The sequence below is a fragment of the Apteryx rowi genome, unplaced genomic scaffold (genome assembly GCF_003343035.1).
Source record: "Apteryx rowi isolate R43461 unplaced genomic scaffold, aptRow1 scaffold_391, whole genome shotgun sequence".
Taxonomy (NCBI): Eukaryota; Metazoa; Chordata; class Aves; order Apterygiformes; family Apterygidae; genus Apteryx; species Apteryx rowi.
The window spans coordinates 554,375-569,263 of NW_020450430.1; the positions used below are offsets into that span (position 1 = coordinate 554,375).

General features: G+C 41.9%; 1 protein-coding gene across 2 annotated transcripts in view; it reads right to left on the reverse strand.

Moving 5' to 3' along the window:
• KATNAL1 (katanin catalytic subunit A1 like 1) overlaps positions 1-14,667 on the reverse strand; it is a 43,027-nt gene extending 28,360 nt beyond the window's left edge. The window contains exons 1-3 of one of the 2 annotated variants that reach the window (XM_026074599.1): positions 14,655-14,667; positions 7,661-7,740; positions 4,612-4,787 (exon numbers count right to left, since the gene is read on the reverse strand). In XM_026074599.1, coding sequence (XP_025930384.1) covers positions 4,612-4,773 — 162 coding nt within the window. In that variant the 5' untranslated portion in view covers positions 4,774-4,787; positions 7,661-7,740; positions 14,655-14,667. Of the gene's footprint in view, positions 1-4,611; positions 4,788-7,660; positions 7,741-8,210; positions 10,034-14,654 lie in introns of those variants that run through there. The other variant, XM_026074598.1, reaches the window with a different exon arrangement.
• Positions 14,668-14,889: the final 222 nt, after the last annotated feature.

Here is a 14,889-nt window from a genome sequence, read left to right on the forward strand (position 1 = left end):
GACAGTATTGCTGGGTTAGCAAGCTGAATTGGTTCGCCACCCTGTCATCAGATGAGTACCAGGACAAAGCACAGAGCGGGGAGAGAAGCTGGTGCAGCTGGGGGGAAGACAGGGCAGGGTCCCCACCAGCCACATCACCTCTTCAATACAAGCAGCATTGCAGCACTGAGTGGTTTTGGAGAGCCCAGTACGAAGCCTGCCAGTCCAAGCAGTGGCTCCACAGCTTTCCTTTGATATTCCAGCCCTAAAGATTTACAGAATGACCAAGCAGAAAACACATCCTAACATACGGGCATAAAACACTCTGATCAAGAGATGAACCCACTGATTCTCAGTTGCAGTTGTAAAAACATTTCATAGAACTCCTCTGGACCGAACAGTGTTTAAAGATGGGGAAAAAAAAATCTCATCGTTTATTCTCAAAGCAATAACCGCAATGCACCTAATCCCCTGCTCCAGTGACTGCAGTTGGAAAGGATGCCTTGCTGGCTACTGAAGGCGCTCTGAGAGTCATTGAACTTCTGCCTCTCAGCTCCGGCTGAGGCTCCTGTGCGCTCATATATTGTGCAACACACAGCACATGGTTCTAACATGTAGCAGGTCTTGCTCGACAGCCTCTGGCCTTGTTGTAAGACAGTGCTATCTCCTGGGGGCACACTCTGCTGTCATTCTGCAGCTGCTGAACTGTCACTGAAGTAGTTCTTTCCTACAAGCCAGCTGTCTAGTAAAAAGACTGCAACAGCCAAGATACTCTCAGAATAAACAGGAGGAATGTCAACATCAGTAAAGTTCACAGTGGCGGTCATGAGAGTAAATCTACCTTTTATTGTTGCTAAGCAAAAAAGAGATGAGTTCCTTCACATTTGGAATCTCTCCAGACCATCCTGCACTTATGTGGATGAATGTGCCCCACATGTCAGCCAAATCTTAGAGCACACTAGAGAAGTAACCTTTTTTTTTTTTTTTTTAAATGAGCTCAGAGGCCTAAGAGTGAGGATAGGAATGGGGCTACTCTCAGCCACCCGAAAGAAAGTTGGGAACCCCCTGGATGCAAAACAAATAATTGGACCTCAATAGCAGGTCACAGATCTCCCCAAGCTAAATTAGTTACCAATCAATCACAATGAACTCCCAAAGGGTTGGGGAGTTCTCGTGTTGTCACACTGCCACTTTGGTGGCCTTCAGGATGCATCTTTTCTCCATTTGAAGTTCTGCAGGTTGTTCCATGTTGATAACACAATCCCTCTCCCCAAGTCAGTGCTGGTTTTGAAACCCTAGAAGCAGTATTGCTTCAAGTGGAACTGAACCAAGAAGCCTTATCTGGAGGAGTAGCTGATGTACATCCACATTCCTCTTCCTCCTAATTGTCCTCTCAGCACCAAGCACAAAGACTCCTTGATAACAGAGTACAAAGTTGCAAAACTGAAGCTGTCTCGTTGTGCTACACGAAATACAAGCCACCAAACACTTGCATGCTAGCACTGAGCATCATTCTGCCCAGACCAACCTCTGGAAATTCGCAAACAATGACACCTAAGCAAAGAGGGGTAGACCAATGGTATTTGGGAGTCTGATCCAAAATCCCAACTACTTCTGGTTTACCTCTGCTCTACATCCCTCAATACACTGCTGGAAAAAAATCTTGTGTAGTACAGAGGGCAACAAAACAGATTATTCAGCATGAAGTACCCATTCAGGGTGGAGCACCCACTGTAGAGAAGTGACCATACAGGGAGAGCAGTGGTTCACATAACAGGTAAAAATTATTTAGCTAGAGAGACATGGCTGTAAATATTCTTTGAGATATGTTACTCTTACGAATTTTCTCATTTTATGGGGAAACATATACACTAACGCTTGACCGCCTCAGAAATACCAGAACATACACCCTGCTTATGTGCCATGCACAAATGTACAAAAAAAAGTATGCTTCATGCTATGAGATTCCCTCAGCTTATAATTCCTAGGAATCCTTCAGGAGGCTCATGGAAGAGGATAGATTGCAAATGTACATACAGACAATACATTTCAAAGAAGAATTGGTTTAAATAACAATCCTTTCTGCTGTTTGAGCACTTACCTATGTGCACACTCACATTGTGGACAGCTCCCAACAGTAACCCTGTAAAGCTCCACCTACCCAGCATCTGCTAGAAATGGTAAAATTCCATCTCTAGGACGATATTATACTTCTCAGATTCCTCAGAGGATGAATAAACCAAAGAACAGGCCAGTTCCATATTCCAGAGGAGGTAGAGTTTCAGGTAAAAAGTGACTGCCTTTGTCTCCTTAACCATGCGCTAAGGCTTGTTTTGCCTTTGGTGCCACTTGCAAAAAGCATATAGGGTATGGGAATATTTTGCTTCTGCATATTACTGGTACCAAGTGCACTGGACCTGAATTTTGCTAAATTTGTCATGTGTATGGCATTACTCTTTCATGACAAGGATATAAAATGCAGTCCCTTTATTCTTTTAACATTATGGACAAGAAGTATTTTCTTGTATTTTCTTGTGATGCAACTTTTGGTTATACTTTTTTCAAAACAGTCTGTCAGACAGTTACTGGATATAGTTACTGTTGAAACTGGGAAGTAGTGCTGACATCCAGATCATCAGACTCCCTCATACTCTATCGCAAGAAATGAGAAGGCACAACAATTATTTAATCAAGAGTGCATGAGAAAGCAGGTCTACACTTACAGGTCCCACTAAGCCATTCAGGGCAGATATGGAACGGCTGGTGGTTCCAGGGCTGTATCATTTGCTCTCAGGGCTGTATCATTTGGCTCTGAGGGCTACAGGTAGTCCCATAAATTGACCAGAAGACAAACAGACTGGGGACGAAGCACAGTGTTTCTTCACACTTCTTACTTTTTGGCATCTGTCCCTGAGCTGAGATTGACACCAGTAATTGCCATGTTCTATTTTGACAAAGCCCAGCTGCCACCACCGCACTGGGAAGTTTCAGAACTAACATGAGAGCGCAGCACGAGAGATGCTACCCCACCGACTGATGATCTTTCTGAGGATAGTTCTCTAAACTGTGCATATGACACCATCGGAGGCCATTCTGTTTTTCCCTGAAAGGGGTAACTCCTGAGAAGGTGCAGGATGTGCAATCCTCTGCAAAGGAGCCCCCTGTCTTCCCCAAGGAATAATCCTAGAGACTGTTAATGGTCCCTTTTTACTTGGGGCTTGTAACCAATGTACAGCACACATTTCCATGCTACAGAGGCTTCTTTGAAGCAGTTCAAGCAACACACAAAGTTATAAGACTTAAGGAATTAACCCTCACAAGACAAGAGCTGTTAAAAGTTTAATGGAAGAATCAAGGTCATCAGAGAAAACGCTAAACACTAAAAGTGAAGGCAGTGCAGTGATGCAGCTGCAGAACAAAAAAACTCATACTTTGCCTTCATCTCAACTACAAGTTCAGCAGGAACTCAGGATATGCATAGGCCATGAACTTTTTTTTTTTAAATATCAGCGTGGCCTGGGGTGGGGGAAGCCTGAATACAAATACTTTAAAGTATCTCCTATACAATATTTAGCATATTACATCACCAAGAAAGCTAGGCCCTACCACAGCTGCTTATGCACACACATGCTTTGCAGGCAAGCTCTTAATATGCAGACAGACCTTTAAAGATCTATGATAAATACCTATGCATAATATTATCATTAGAAAATGATTGGTAGCAGTGATTTAGCTATCATTACACAAAATACCCTATGTTATTGTCAGATGTTTGAAGCACAAAAACATAACCAAAGCACCTGCTGCAATAAAAAGAAAAAATGTGCTTCTGTTTTTAAGTAACATTATTTAAACATATTAAGAAAAACATCTTGAAATCACCTCTTCAGTTACAGCAAAATTAAATCTTTTATAGGAGCTATGTGTTTCTTTCACAAATATTTACACAATATGGGTTCTTTATTCCGGAATGCACCTTTATATGTTTATCGCCCAAGAACTAGTTTTTTAGATGGAAAACATTTTGTATAATGAAAAATGGGATGACAAAATGTCAGGAAGACTTAAATATTGAAAGTGCTAATGTGAGTCCTTACATTTCACCTGTGGATTAGTTCACTGATTTCAACAGTTTCTGTTAGCAAGGTAAGGCATGTATTCAGATGTTTGCAAGATCCAAGCTAAGAGTTAATACTTCAGGTTTTAGAAACCTGATCCAAATTTGCATCCTATCATTTTAGTTAACTGCAACTCAGACAACCATTTCAGTGATACTAACCCATCCGTGCACATCTTAGTGTACTGCATGTTAGATGGATAAAACAGCAAAGGGAAGTCATCAGCAAAACAGTTTTTCCAAAGCATCCAGTCACACACAATTAGACCAGTGATTAGCCAGACGTACTATGTGAAACAAGAAAATGGATTCATTTAGAACAAAAGAACTCCTTTTAAATATGTCACAGGAAATACTGGCTCAAAAACATCAACTAAATATTGTGAACAAAATGTTGTAAACTTACCTGAAATATACATCATCTACATTTTAAAAGTTTGGGAAATGCAGTGTATGTTTCAAATATCAAGTATATATAATAATAATAAAGTAAAGGCAACCTCATTTCACTGTACCTGTTGCCATTTGCCCTTAATTGCTGGATCCCTGATCGACTGACAATGTCTCTGGATCTGCTGGATGACACCCTGGTAATATACCATTGAAGAGTCATAATTCCCAAGGAGTGCATATTCTCTTCCTTTTTTGGCATTATCACAAATCTCTGCTAAATTCATCTTCCCTCAGAAATCTAAAAGAGAACACAATCATCAGAAAAGAAGAACTTTTACAAGGATTTGGATCATGAAACTTTGATTTTGCTATTTCTCTCATAGCTGAATTACATCTTTTTTTTTCTTTATCAACCATTTAGCTCTGGAGGAATATCTCTTTACTAGCCTAAGGTTTAAGATCATAAATCAGAACTATTTTATCAGTGATAAAAAAAGAAAAACAACAACTTCTTCACCGTCTTTGGCCCCAATCCTGTTAAATCAGTGCAAGAAAATTAAATGCCCTGTGCACACTGAACCTTGTTGACTTCAAGGACCTAACAAGCTAAGCTTTAATTTGTAGAACACTACAATATATTAGCAGTCAGCAACCCATGAATCACAAATCACATGAGGCATTAAATTGCTTATTATACTGTTGTATTACATACGTGCCTAAATGCACCAACCACCATCAGGGCAGTCTGCACTAAACACTTCGACGAGTCCTTATCCTAATGAGATTACAATACAGTTGAATGACAGCTCAACTACAGATAAACTTGAGAACTTCATTCTGTTTAAATATCATTCTTTCAAAATACTCCAGTATCCACACTCTTACTTGGATTTTTCATGAAAATTAACACGTCACTTTGGGATTTATAGCATAGGTAGTGATCCAAATTTAAGATTTCTTAAAACAGAGATTCCCAAAATACATCCTTACCCTAGTCCCCAAAACAATGTAAGATTAGTATGTTTCACTAATGTCTTTTTATACAAGCAGCAAATCACAGCATGACTAAAGTAAACCCACAGAGTCCAATTTTTCCCAGTAACCATTCAAGAACGAAACCACACATTCAAGAGTAAGCTACATTGTACAGCTAGATTTGTATTTAAGGTTCAAGATCTATGGAGTGCCTGCCCCTTTAGCTTATCTGAATCTCACATGACCCAAAATCTAGGTCCTTACTGCACAGAAAATGCATCAGTTCCTACTGGCCAAAGGAGAGGAGGGCAGCTTGGAAGTGTCAACCACTAAGTAAATCAAAGGTTTGGAAAGGCCAAGATAATATGCATAAAACAGGGAAGGGGGAGTACACCTAGACAGGGATAGAGCAGGGTGCGGGGCCAAGTCCAGTACTCAGTTCAGGCTGCACAACTGTACAAAGCCTGTGATACAAGGGTGCCTGCCATAAGAGGCTCAGTAGTAGCAGAGAGAAGCCAGAACAGGAGGAAACAACATTTTTACATCCTAGAGGGTTATAAAGATGTTAGTAGCTTTTATAAAATGGGCAGGACAAGATCAAGATGGTATTAAGGAGGATGTATCTTGTGCCTTTGTATTACCTTGTGCCTAGCAAATTTCAAACAGGGAAATACAGAGTTAAACACATATCCACATGACCTTCATTCTGCCCTCTCGAATGATGCCTATAGCAAACACACGTTCTGCCTTTGAATGGTGCCAAATGGATGATTTGTATTTCTGCGCACAGCTGTGTACTAGGTGTACGCCACCACCTTCTCACTCCCTATCACATCCTCCTCGCACTTAAGCCACAGAAAACCGTTACCCTCACTTAAACCTAAAGGTCACATAGCTTCCAATTTGCTGAAAAATTTCCTGGCAAGAATACTCTGATATCCCATAGCTGGCACACCACCAAGTGCAATGATGTGCACTGGGGCCCATTTGCCCTCACCCCTGAAGGGCATAGCCCTCGCACTGTGCCTCACATTTCAACTTTCAGATCACTCCCATCAGCTGTTACAAACTTCTGGGCAGAAGAAGAACTATGGTGGAAAGGGTGTAAACCCTAATTTTGTTTTCTCTTGGTGCTGAGGAAGGGCAGGGTACATCACTGGAAAGCCCTAGCACTGTGGTAATTAAGATTTCTTTACCATTTAATTTTGAAATACAGAAGATGATAACCAACAGGAAAAAGGGACAAGACATTTGCATTACACTGGAAACAGAGAAAGAGGTAAGAACTGAATGTAGGTCACAGCCCAAACCCATTCAGATCCAAAGAGCAAACTGGTGAGTGAACAGAATCCAGCACCCAATCTTCAAACACATCAGGGTGAGGATCTGTTATACAAGCAGCTTGTCCTCATATGGAAAACAGTCTGCAAATCTCTGGAGGTTTTCCCCACATGCAGCAAAAAAAGAGAGACCAAATGCAACTTTTCTAAGGAACTGCTGCATTTAATTCCTAGAAATCCAGAAAATTAAAAAGAATATGTACTTATTTTAGCAGTCTCCCTTATCTGCTTATTACAGCCAGCTCCCATCCTCCCAGCCTGTGTTCTACTCCCTTTTACCTTAAAAGGACTGAAACTCCCATCCAGCTTCCCTTAATCCCTTAAAGCATCCTTAAAGAGTGCTCTGCTCACTGGAGGAGACAACCTCCCTGTCCCCAGAGGAAGCTGGGCCAACCTAGGGTCAGGAATTCAAGGCACAGAAGACACACAAACACATGCTTACTTTAGAAGAACATTAGCAGAGATAGCTGGGAAGCCAGAGAGGTGGGAAAATTTACATGCATTTAAACTGAAGAGGGAAACCAAACACGTCTCCCATTTCCTCCAGCAATCAAGAACACAGGGGTTTCTGGCCTCATCTCGGTCACTTGGGAGCTCAGGCAAGAGCTTGATACCTGGTGCGTCATGCTAGGGATCTTCTAGACATTTACAGGCACTTCAGCTTGGAGCACATGGGGAACTTGGTGGAAATACACTGATGTACCTAGTGAGTGATAGATGCCTCCAGAGCCGACAAAAGTAGGCTTTCTGGATCTTCCTCTTAGGTTTAGGCCCTTCAATTTTACTTAGCACCTACTCTAGACACCAAAACAGGTGAAATAGGTTTGAGAAGGTGAATATAACATTACATATATACCTGAGACGTTTGAACCAGCAACTGTAGACTCCAGTCCTAAATCAGCGCTCTCCCTGACATCCAGGCAATTCTTTGAGGACCTATTACAGAAAGACGGACTATTTTAAACTAATGGCTAAAGATGGTTTAAACAAATTACAAATCTTTTACGCACATTAGGTATGGTAATGTAGATTCAGAATAGTCAGCTTCTAAAGGAAGTCAAAACAAGTATGTCCAAAATTAAAGAAAACTTGAAGTTATTTTTAAAAAGGATTTTTTTCCTTGATTGTCTTCTGGACAACCCYACTCTTCAAGTGACTAGGAGTTTAGCTTACATTTTTCATTCTTTTATAGTCATTTGTTATTATTTGTTCTACATTATATTATAGAGTTTATGCAATATTATATAGAGAATATGTATATATAAAGAAACTAGAAATACAGAAGTCATAAATAGTTATTTTTTGTTTGTTTGTTTCTTTGTTTTTTCTATTATATCACACTCACRTCTTTTAAGTAAATACAGAGCCAGGGACAATTGTTGTCAGGTATATTTAGAACAACTTACACACTCCTTGTGACACCAGCTTTTCATCTAACCATTGCGTGGTTCTTTCCTGCACTAGACCATAACAGCTCCACTGCATGTCAGGATACCCTCCGAGATTCCTTAGTTCACGGATCATTGACAAGAAGAGACATTACAGACATTCATGTCASTAGCTGCCACACATGGGGTCTTAAGCCCACTTGCTAAAAACCCTGCCTCGGCTAGGCTAAAAGGTCACAGGGGATATTACTCTCTATCCTTTGGAGCATAAGCTGAGCTGATCCCTATCTGGGGTCAAAAAAGAATTCTTCTTCCCAGAAATACAGCAACGCATAATTGAGCAAGATCCAAAAGACTTTTTTTTTTAAAACTTTAAAACATTGCACACACACAAATATATCCACAAGCAGATACAGTCACAGTACRAGTGGTGGGTGGAAGGGGGAATGCAGGGGACTGCTTATTTAGCACGCCATTTCAAACCTGTGTACAACACTAATGCTAATGCAGGACTACTGTCCCCTTTTTCAGCCTGTCTCCCACTTAATCTGACCCAGTGGGCTATCAGAGGCAATAAATAACCTCTCCTATAGGTGGGGTCAGTAACAGGATTTTACCTGCTGTTTGTTATTATTCACAAATTCGCAAATGCCAAAATGAAGGCGTCTCTGCAGTCTTTATGCATCTCCTTCGTGCATTACATGTTTTGATACAATCGGTTACACGAATGTGTCCCATTTTCTCCACAAGTGCTTGATTCCCGCTCTGAATGGATGACACTCACCAAAATGGGCAGTTACTTAATTTTGCTTTATTCGCATTATCTCAATAGTCATATCAATCCTATTTACTGCCTACTCAGACTTTTTTCCAAATTAGTTACTAATTCCCTCACTGATAAGGTTATCATATATCTGAGTTTTCCTGGACATGTGTCATTCTCTGACCGAAATTTTCTCCATGCAGACTGAAAATTTTCCATAGCTCCCTGACATTGCTGGACATATGGTCCCACGTCACAGCAGCTGTGCAGTATTGCTGACTGGACAGCTGAACATCTGGAAGGGCCCAGACAGACACAGATGAACATTGGTCACTAATTCAGTTTCTTACTTTCTGCAAATCAGACATACAGCATGATGTTGGGCATCCTGAAATTCAATGTAAAAGACCTGACTAACATCACAGGACAGAATGCCATACTACAGGGTATCACCTTCCTGAAATCCAGTGCCAAGGTAACTATATGTTTTTCACCCCCACGGAATAGAGTCAGGATGACCCTCTGACACTGCACAATCCCAGAATGGGTGACTTTTCACACAGAGTGAAGTGGGGGATCTGTGGAAAAAACAGTATGTGACCAAGACTGATACAACGCTGATGCACCTGAGGGTTAAGATTGAACAGGAAGGTGACATTATGGCATTTCCTTTTTACTGCCTGACCTCTCAAAATAAAATAACACCTCAACAACACCAATAAAACCCATAGTTTTTGCGGGCATGATCTATTCAGGGATTCCTCTGTTTCCAAAGGGACTGTTAATCTCAGAATTTTTATGCCTGTCTAAAAATTAATTACAGATCAATCTTTCTTCCTTTGTATCYACCAATCCACAAGTTACGCATTAGAGCTCTCCTTCCAGGAATCTATATACCAAGACGCACCCTGAAACTTGTAGGAAATTATAACGCTAGAGGGGGAGTGCTTGCCAGTAACTAAAAGAGGAAGAAGGAGCAAACTCAAGCGCTGGACCTCTGATTGTCCCGATTTCACTGCTAATTCGCCCCCCCGCCCCGTTCTGCCGGAGCCCGGAGACGCTGGCCCACAGCCCCGGGGCATGTGGTCAGCCCCAGCACTCCTGTATTCCCCACAGCAGACGCAGCGGTAGAAGCAAGGAAGGGAATTCCAGTGTTATTGGGTTCCCATTTTCTGTATTTATCCTCTTTTCATGTGCACCCATTTCCATTAACAAGTCTAAGCAACTACCTGGCACTTGTTCCTTTCTCAAATCCCTCATACTACTTAGAAGCTTTTCCTTACAATTAATCTAAACCTGCCTTTCCTAGTTTAAGGCCGTACTGTTTCTGTAAGTCAATTTTGATCAGTTTTGAATATCTTTCTCTCCCTTGATTATGTTTTCCTTAATATAGTACCACAATCATATCTTTCATTTTTCCCTTGAAAGTCGCAACTTCTTAAAAGAGACACATACAGCAATATGACAATAGAACCTTATCTGGAGAAGTATAAACTGTAACACTAACTGGAACATTATCAGAGGAAGAAAAAACAATAGTTTTGGTTTTTCTTCTATCACATGTGATTCCTACTAGAAGCCTGCAGAAATGTTCACATCCTAAAGTCTATATAGTCATATTGTATTTCTTCTTTACATGATCAATTTTTTTAATTGAGTTTTTTAAGAATATGCTATTCTAAGATATATTTATTCAAAAAAAATTAAATCTTGCCTGTTTTAATAGAAATATTGTCCCTTTCATTTTGGGCTTGGGTGTAGAACAGCTGGTCTTCATTTCTAACAATTACTGTCCCTGTTCAGGGGCTATCACTGATGCTGCTGACAATTATCAGGCATTATGTTTGCATGACAAAGACAGCATTTTAACTGATCGCTGTAAGATAAAGCACAAACAAATAAAAGGCTTGCCAACTTCCACAGCAAAATCTATTCTTCCCTATTAACTTAGCTTCCCTTAAACTTGCAGCTATTTTCCCATAGACTTCTGTGGGAGCTAATGATTATTACCTCACAGGATCACAACTCCTTAATGCCTGTTAAAAATATATATAAATAAGCATGTGATTCAGTTCCACCAGGTCTGGATTTAAACTATATTTAACCAGTTTCTTGAATTAAAGACTAAAAGCGTGCTATGCCAGTGTTCTGCTGTTTTTTTTTTCTTTTGCTGTGCACATCCGCAGCAGCAAGAACGGCTATGACCGGGCCACAGGCAGCTGTGGGGGTTGCGGCAGGTAATGGCAGTGGCGCACCCGCTGTGTCACTTTGAAGTAGCATGCACACCAGATGAAGTGCACGCACCATGGCTCAGCACACCCAGCACTAAGGGATCGCTGAATTCAGTTCACTGTTTTCTTCTGGCTTATTGGCACTGAAACTCAAGCTGTTTTGAAATACTAGATGTGGAGTTAATGGGGGAATAAGCATGGAAGTGGGAAGGAGAAAAAGCATGCACACGGGCCTCAAATGATGTGTGTGCGGAGTCTTCTGAGAACAAACTTGAAGCAAAAGGTTTACTCAGAATGCAAGCGAAGTACTTCAAACGAAGTAAAGACTACAAGTTAACAGTAGTCAAAAATAGAAAAAAAAAACACTAAGCAGTTGGTCAGTGTTTTAATTAGAGATAGCATGCTATTGCACTGAACAGAAAGCACCCTGGAGAATTAAATGAACATTTACAAAGCCTTTGAACTACAGTTTTCTGAAGTACTAGAAAGAAAAGAATCCTAGATAGCTGTGCTATTCCTAAGATTGACTGCAAAATGTATTCTCCTCCAAACCAGCTCATGAACCACTTTCAAATAAAGTATTTTCATACAGTGTAGAAAAACCTCAAACACCTCAACTGAGGAGTAACTGAGGGCATGTGACCAGTTTCACAAGTCCACACAGTCAAGTCTCAGTTACTTAGCGTAATGAGGGGCTCAGCTAGGCTGGATAACAGGAAGGAAACAACTAATACAGACACCATGGGGCACACTAGGGAGCGTCGCTCCACACACACGCAGTTCAGGCAATGCAAGCCTTGCGAGCTTCTTGTCCATTTTAGGCCTGCCAGACCCGGGCTGCCTCCCCACGTCTCTCTTGTCTATGAGATGCCCTCCAGGGCTGCTGGTGTTAGCACCACACCAAAGCCAGGCGAGCTCCGAGCGCGCACGTGGCACCAGCTCTGTGGTAATTGAGCCCTCCTACGACAGGGGACACAGGGCCCGAAGACGCAGGATACCATAGACTCTGCAGGCCCATCCGGAGCTCAGCAAAGTGGAACTCGGCCCAGATCAATAATCCCTCTGGCTCTACATGGAGCCACTTGCTCCTCTGCACATCACATATGTGAGCACTTCTGGCAGAGCAAATGTGCCACAAAGACTCCCAAGATGGGTTTGTGCAGAGCCAGCTCCAGTTCAAAGTGTTTATTAGGTCAGGCTCTGTGCCAAGAAAGGCAGTTAAACTGCTTCTGCACCTGGCCCTGGATAGAGCATATCCATGTTCCCACACCGCAGCAGCTAATAAGCCTGCCAGACCATAGTCAGCTCCACAAAGACTCAGTTCTGGTGTTGCTACATTCCTAGCACAGCCAATCTGCAACCCAGATAAACTTTCCATGAATAATTGCAGGTTTAATGGATGCACACATGTGTTTATAACCCTGACTCACGAGGTCAGAATTTAGGCCTGGATACTTTTCCCCTATTTGAATTCCCCTTTGAATTCCAAAGAATTGGCTTTTTAGGACTATGAATGTGGGGGTTTTTTTAGATTAGTATTTTGCTTTTTAGAAATGTTTTAAAGAATAGTATATTTCATATATATGTATATATATTACATATATATTACGTGTGTGTATACACACACAAATATATATATATAGAAAATAACTGTTAGGGCTACAGGCATCAAGTCTTTGGATTTCACAGCTTATCTCTAAAAGAACCCATATTTTTGCAATCAATTACACCGAAAATCACAGATAAGGGTCTATTGTTATTTCCTTCTGTTTACTTTTCTGCCTATCTTGAGGTTGAGACTAACTCAGGACAGGATTCACGCCTCCGTGACCACCTCCAAAGCCCCAGTCTCCGAGAGCCAAAGCTCTGGCGGCATGCTGCAGCAGAGACATTCACTTCTGCGGTCTGCTAAGTCCTGGGAGCTGCAAGAAGCCTAAGCTCATGTAGCAGGGACGGTGCCTTCAGGGTTGTTTAGCCACTGCTCTGTCAACTCCATTAGGCACACTTACTGCATTTTTTCAAGAACCCATGGCTTGACCAAACACGTGCAGACTTTCAGGCTAGGAGCAAAGGCATATCTATGCCACACAAGTCACTCATCTGCCAACGGACAAAATTCCTGTTTCATGTCTGGGGTCAGTAAGACTCCCTTGGAAAGGCTACTAGAATTGACTGTCAATAAGGCTAGATAAAAATACATGGCTTTCCTCAAAACCAGATCCATTGCTATGTTTTGATCATCAGGAAACAGGTATGAGAAGCTTTGAAGCTTTTAGCCCAGACACCAGTTTGACAAAGTTCCATGCGAATCTAAAGCAGATTTTAAAGTGCTGGAGAACTTTAACAATAGAGGGCGCTGCCTTAACTATAATATTATAAAACATTTTACACACTGTGGAGGTTTTAAGGGTGGCTGGAAATGAAGTGGCTGTACTGTTTATGTCGTATGTAGCCATGCATTGATCCTTCCTCTCTGGGAATACTGCTTATTATACTCAGAAGCTCAAGTAAAATCTTAGTTTCTGCTACAGTCAGAGGGAAATACATGAAACAAGATGTGTCTGGCACGACAAAAAAAAAAAAAAACTTCATCTGCAATAAAATCAAACATCCACTGGAAAGAAACCCATCTCTGAGATATTTAAAACTATATTAAGAACATTCATATACGAGGGAAAAATACTGTGCTGATGCTTGTGAGATACAGATTTTTAGAGAGAGAAAAAAAAAAAATCAAACTCCCTTCAATATACCAATCATAAATATGTGTATTTTAAATATAAACTAGAACAGGAACTGCAATTTTATTTCCCTGGTGTCTTTCCCTACCTATTGCAGAATACAAGATAAAGGAGAACACTAAAACTGTGGTCAGTAATGGAGAGGGAAAGGAGACAAATGCCAGTATTGTCATCAGGACAGAAATGCAGGCACAGTCAAAAGCCCCCAAAATTATTAAAAACAATAGCACTGTGTCTGCTCATGTAAAGATCCCCTAATGCAACAAGCTCAAGAGAACTGAAGTATGGTAGGATACGTGAAACTGCAAACCATAAAACAAGCTATTTGAAGAAACCTCCCAGGGCCCTTAGCTCGTAGCTCTCTTTGACCGCTGCTACCCTTCTCCAATACACCGCACCCCTTTTCATTCATGGTTCAAACATTGTCCATAGTCTCCAGCGCTGCCCTTCCTCTGCAGCTCTTTACACACTCTCCAATATACTCCTCCCTGCTGCATAGCCCTCCCCTTGCATCTATTCAGCCATTCCTCCACCGACAGCTCTCTCCCGCTTCATCCATCTGTCCTCCAATATGCCCCGTTCCTTGCATTCATTTTTTCTTCAACTTCGAGCACAGACCTCTACTGGCACCCACACACCATCCAGAACATGTTCTTCCCAATGCACCCCTTAAATGCATCTGTCCACCAAGCAGTCTTCAATGCGCCCCACGCTTACATTTACCCACCCGGCAATATACCTCTCCTTCAGCATCCATCCACCCTCCAGCACTCCGGCACAGCCCTCCCGCACCCATCCCTGCGCCCGCCCTTCCAGACGCCCCTCCCTCTGCGCATCCAGCCCCGCTCCAGGACATCCCTCCCCTTGCATCCGCACCCCTGCCCGCGCCCGCCCACCCGGCACAGCGCTCCCTGTCACCCCTCTCAACACGGGGCTCCTCCCGCCCCCGCCCGCTCTCCCGC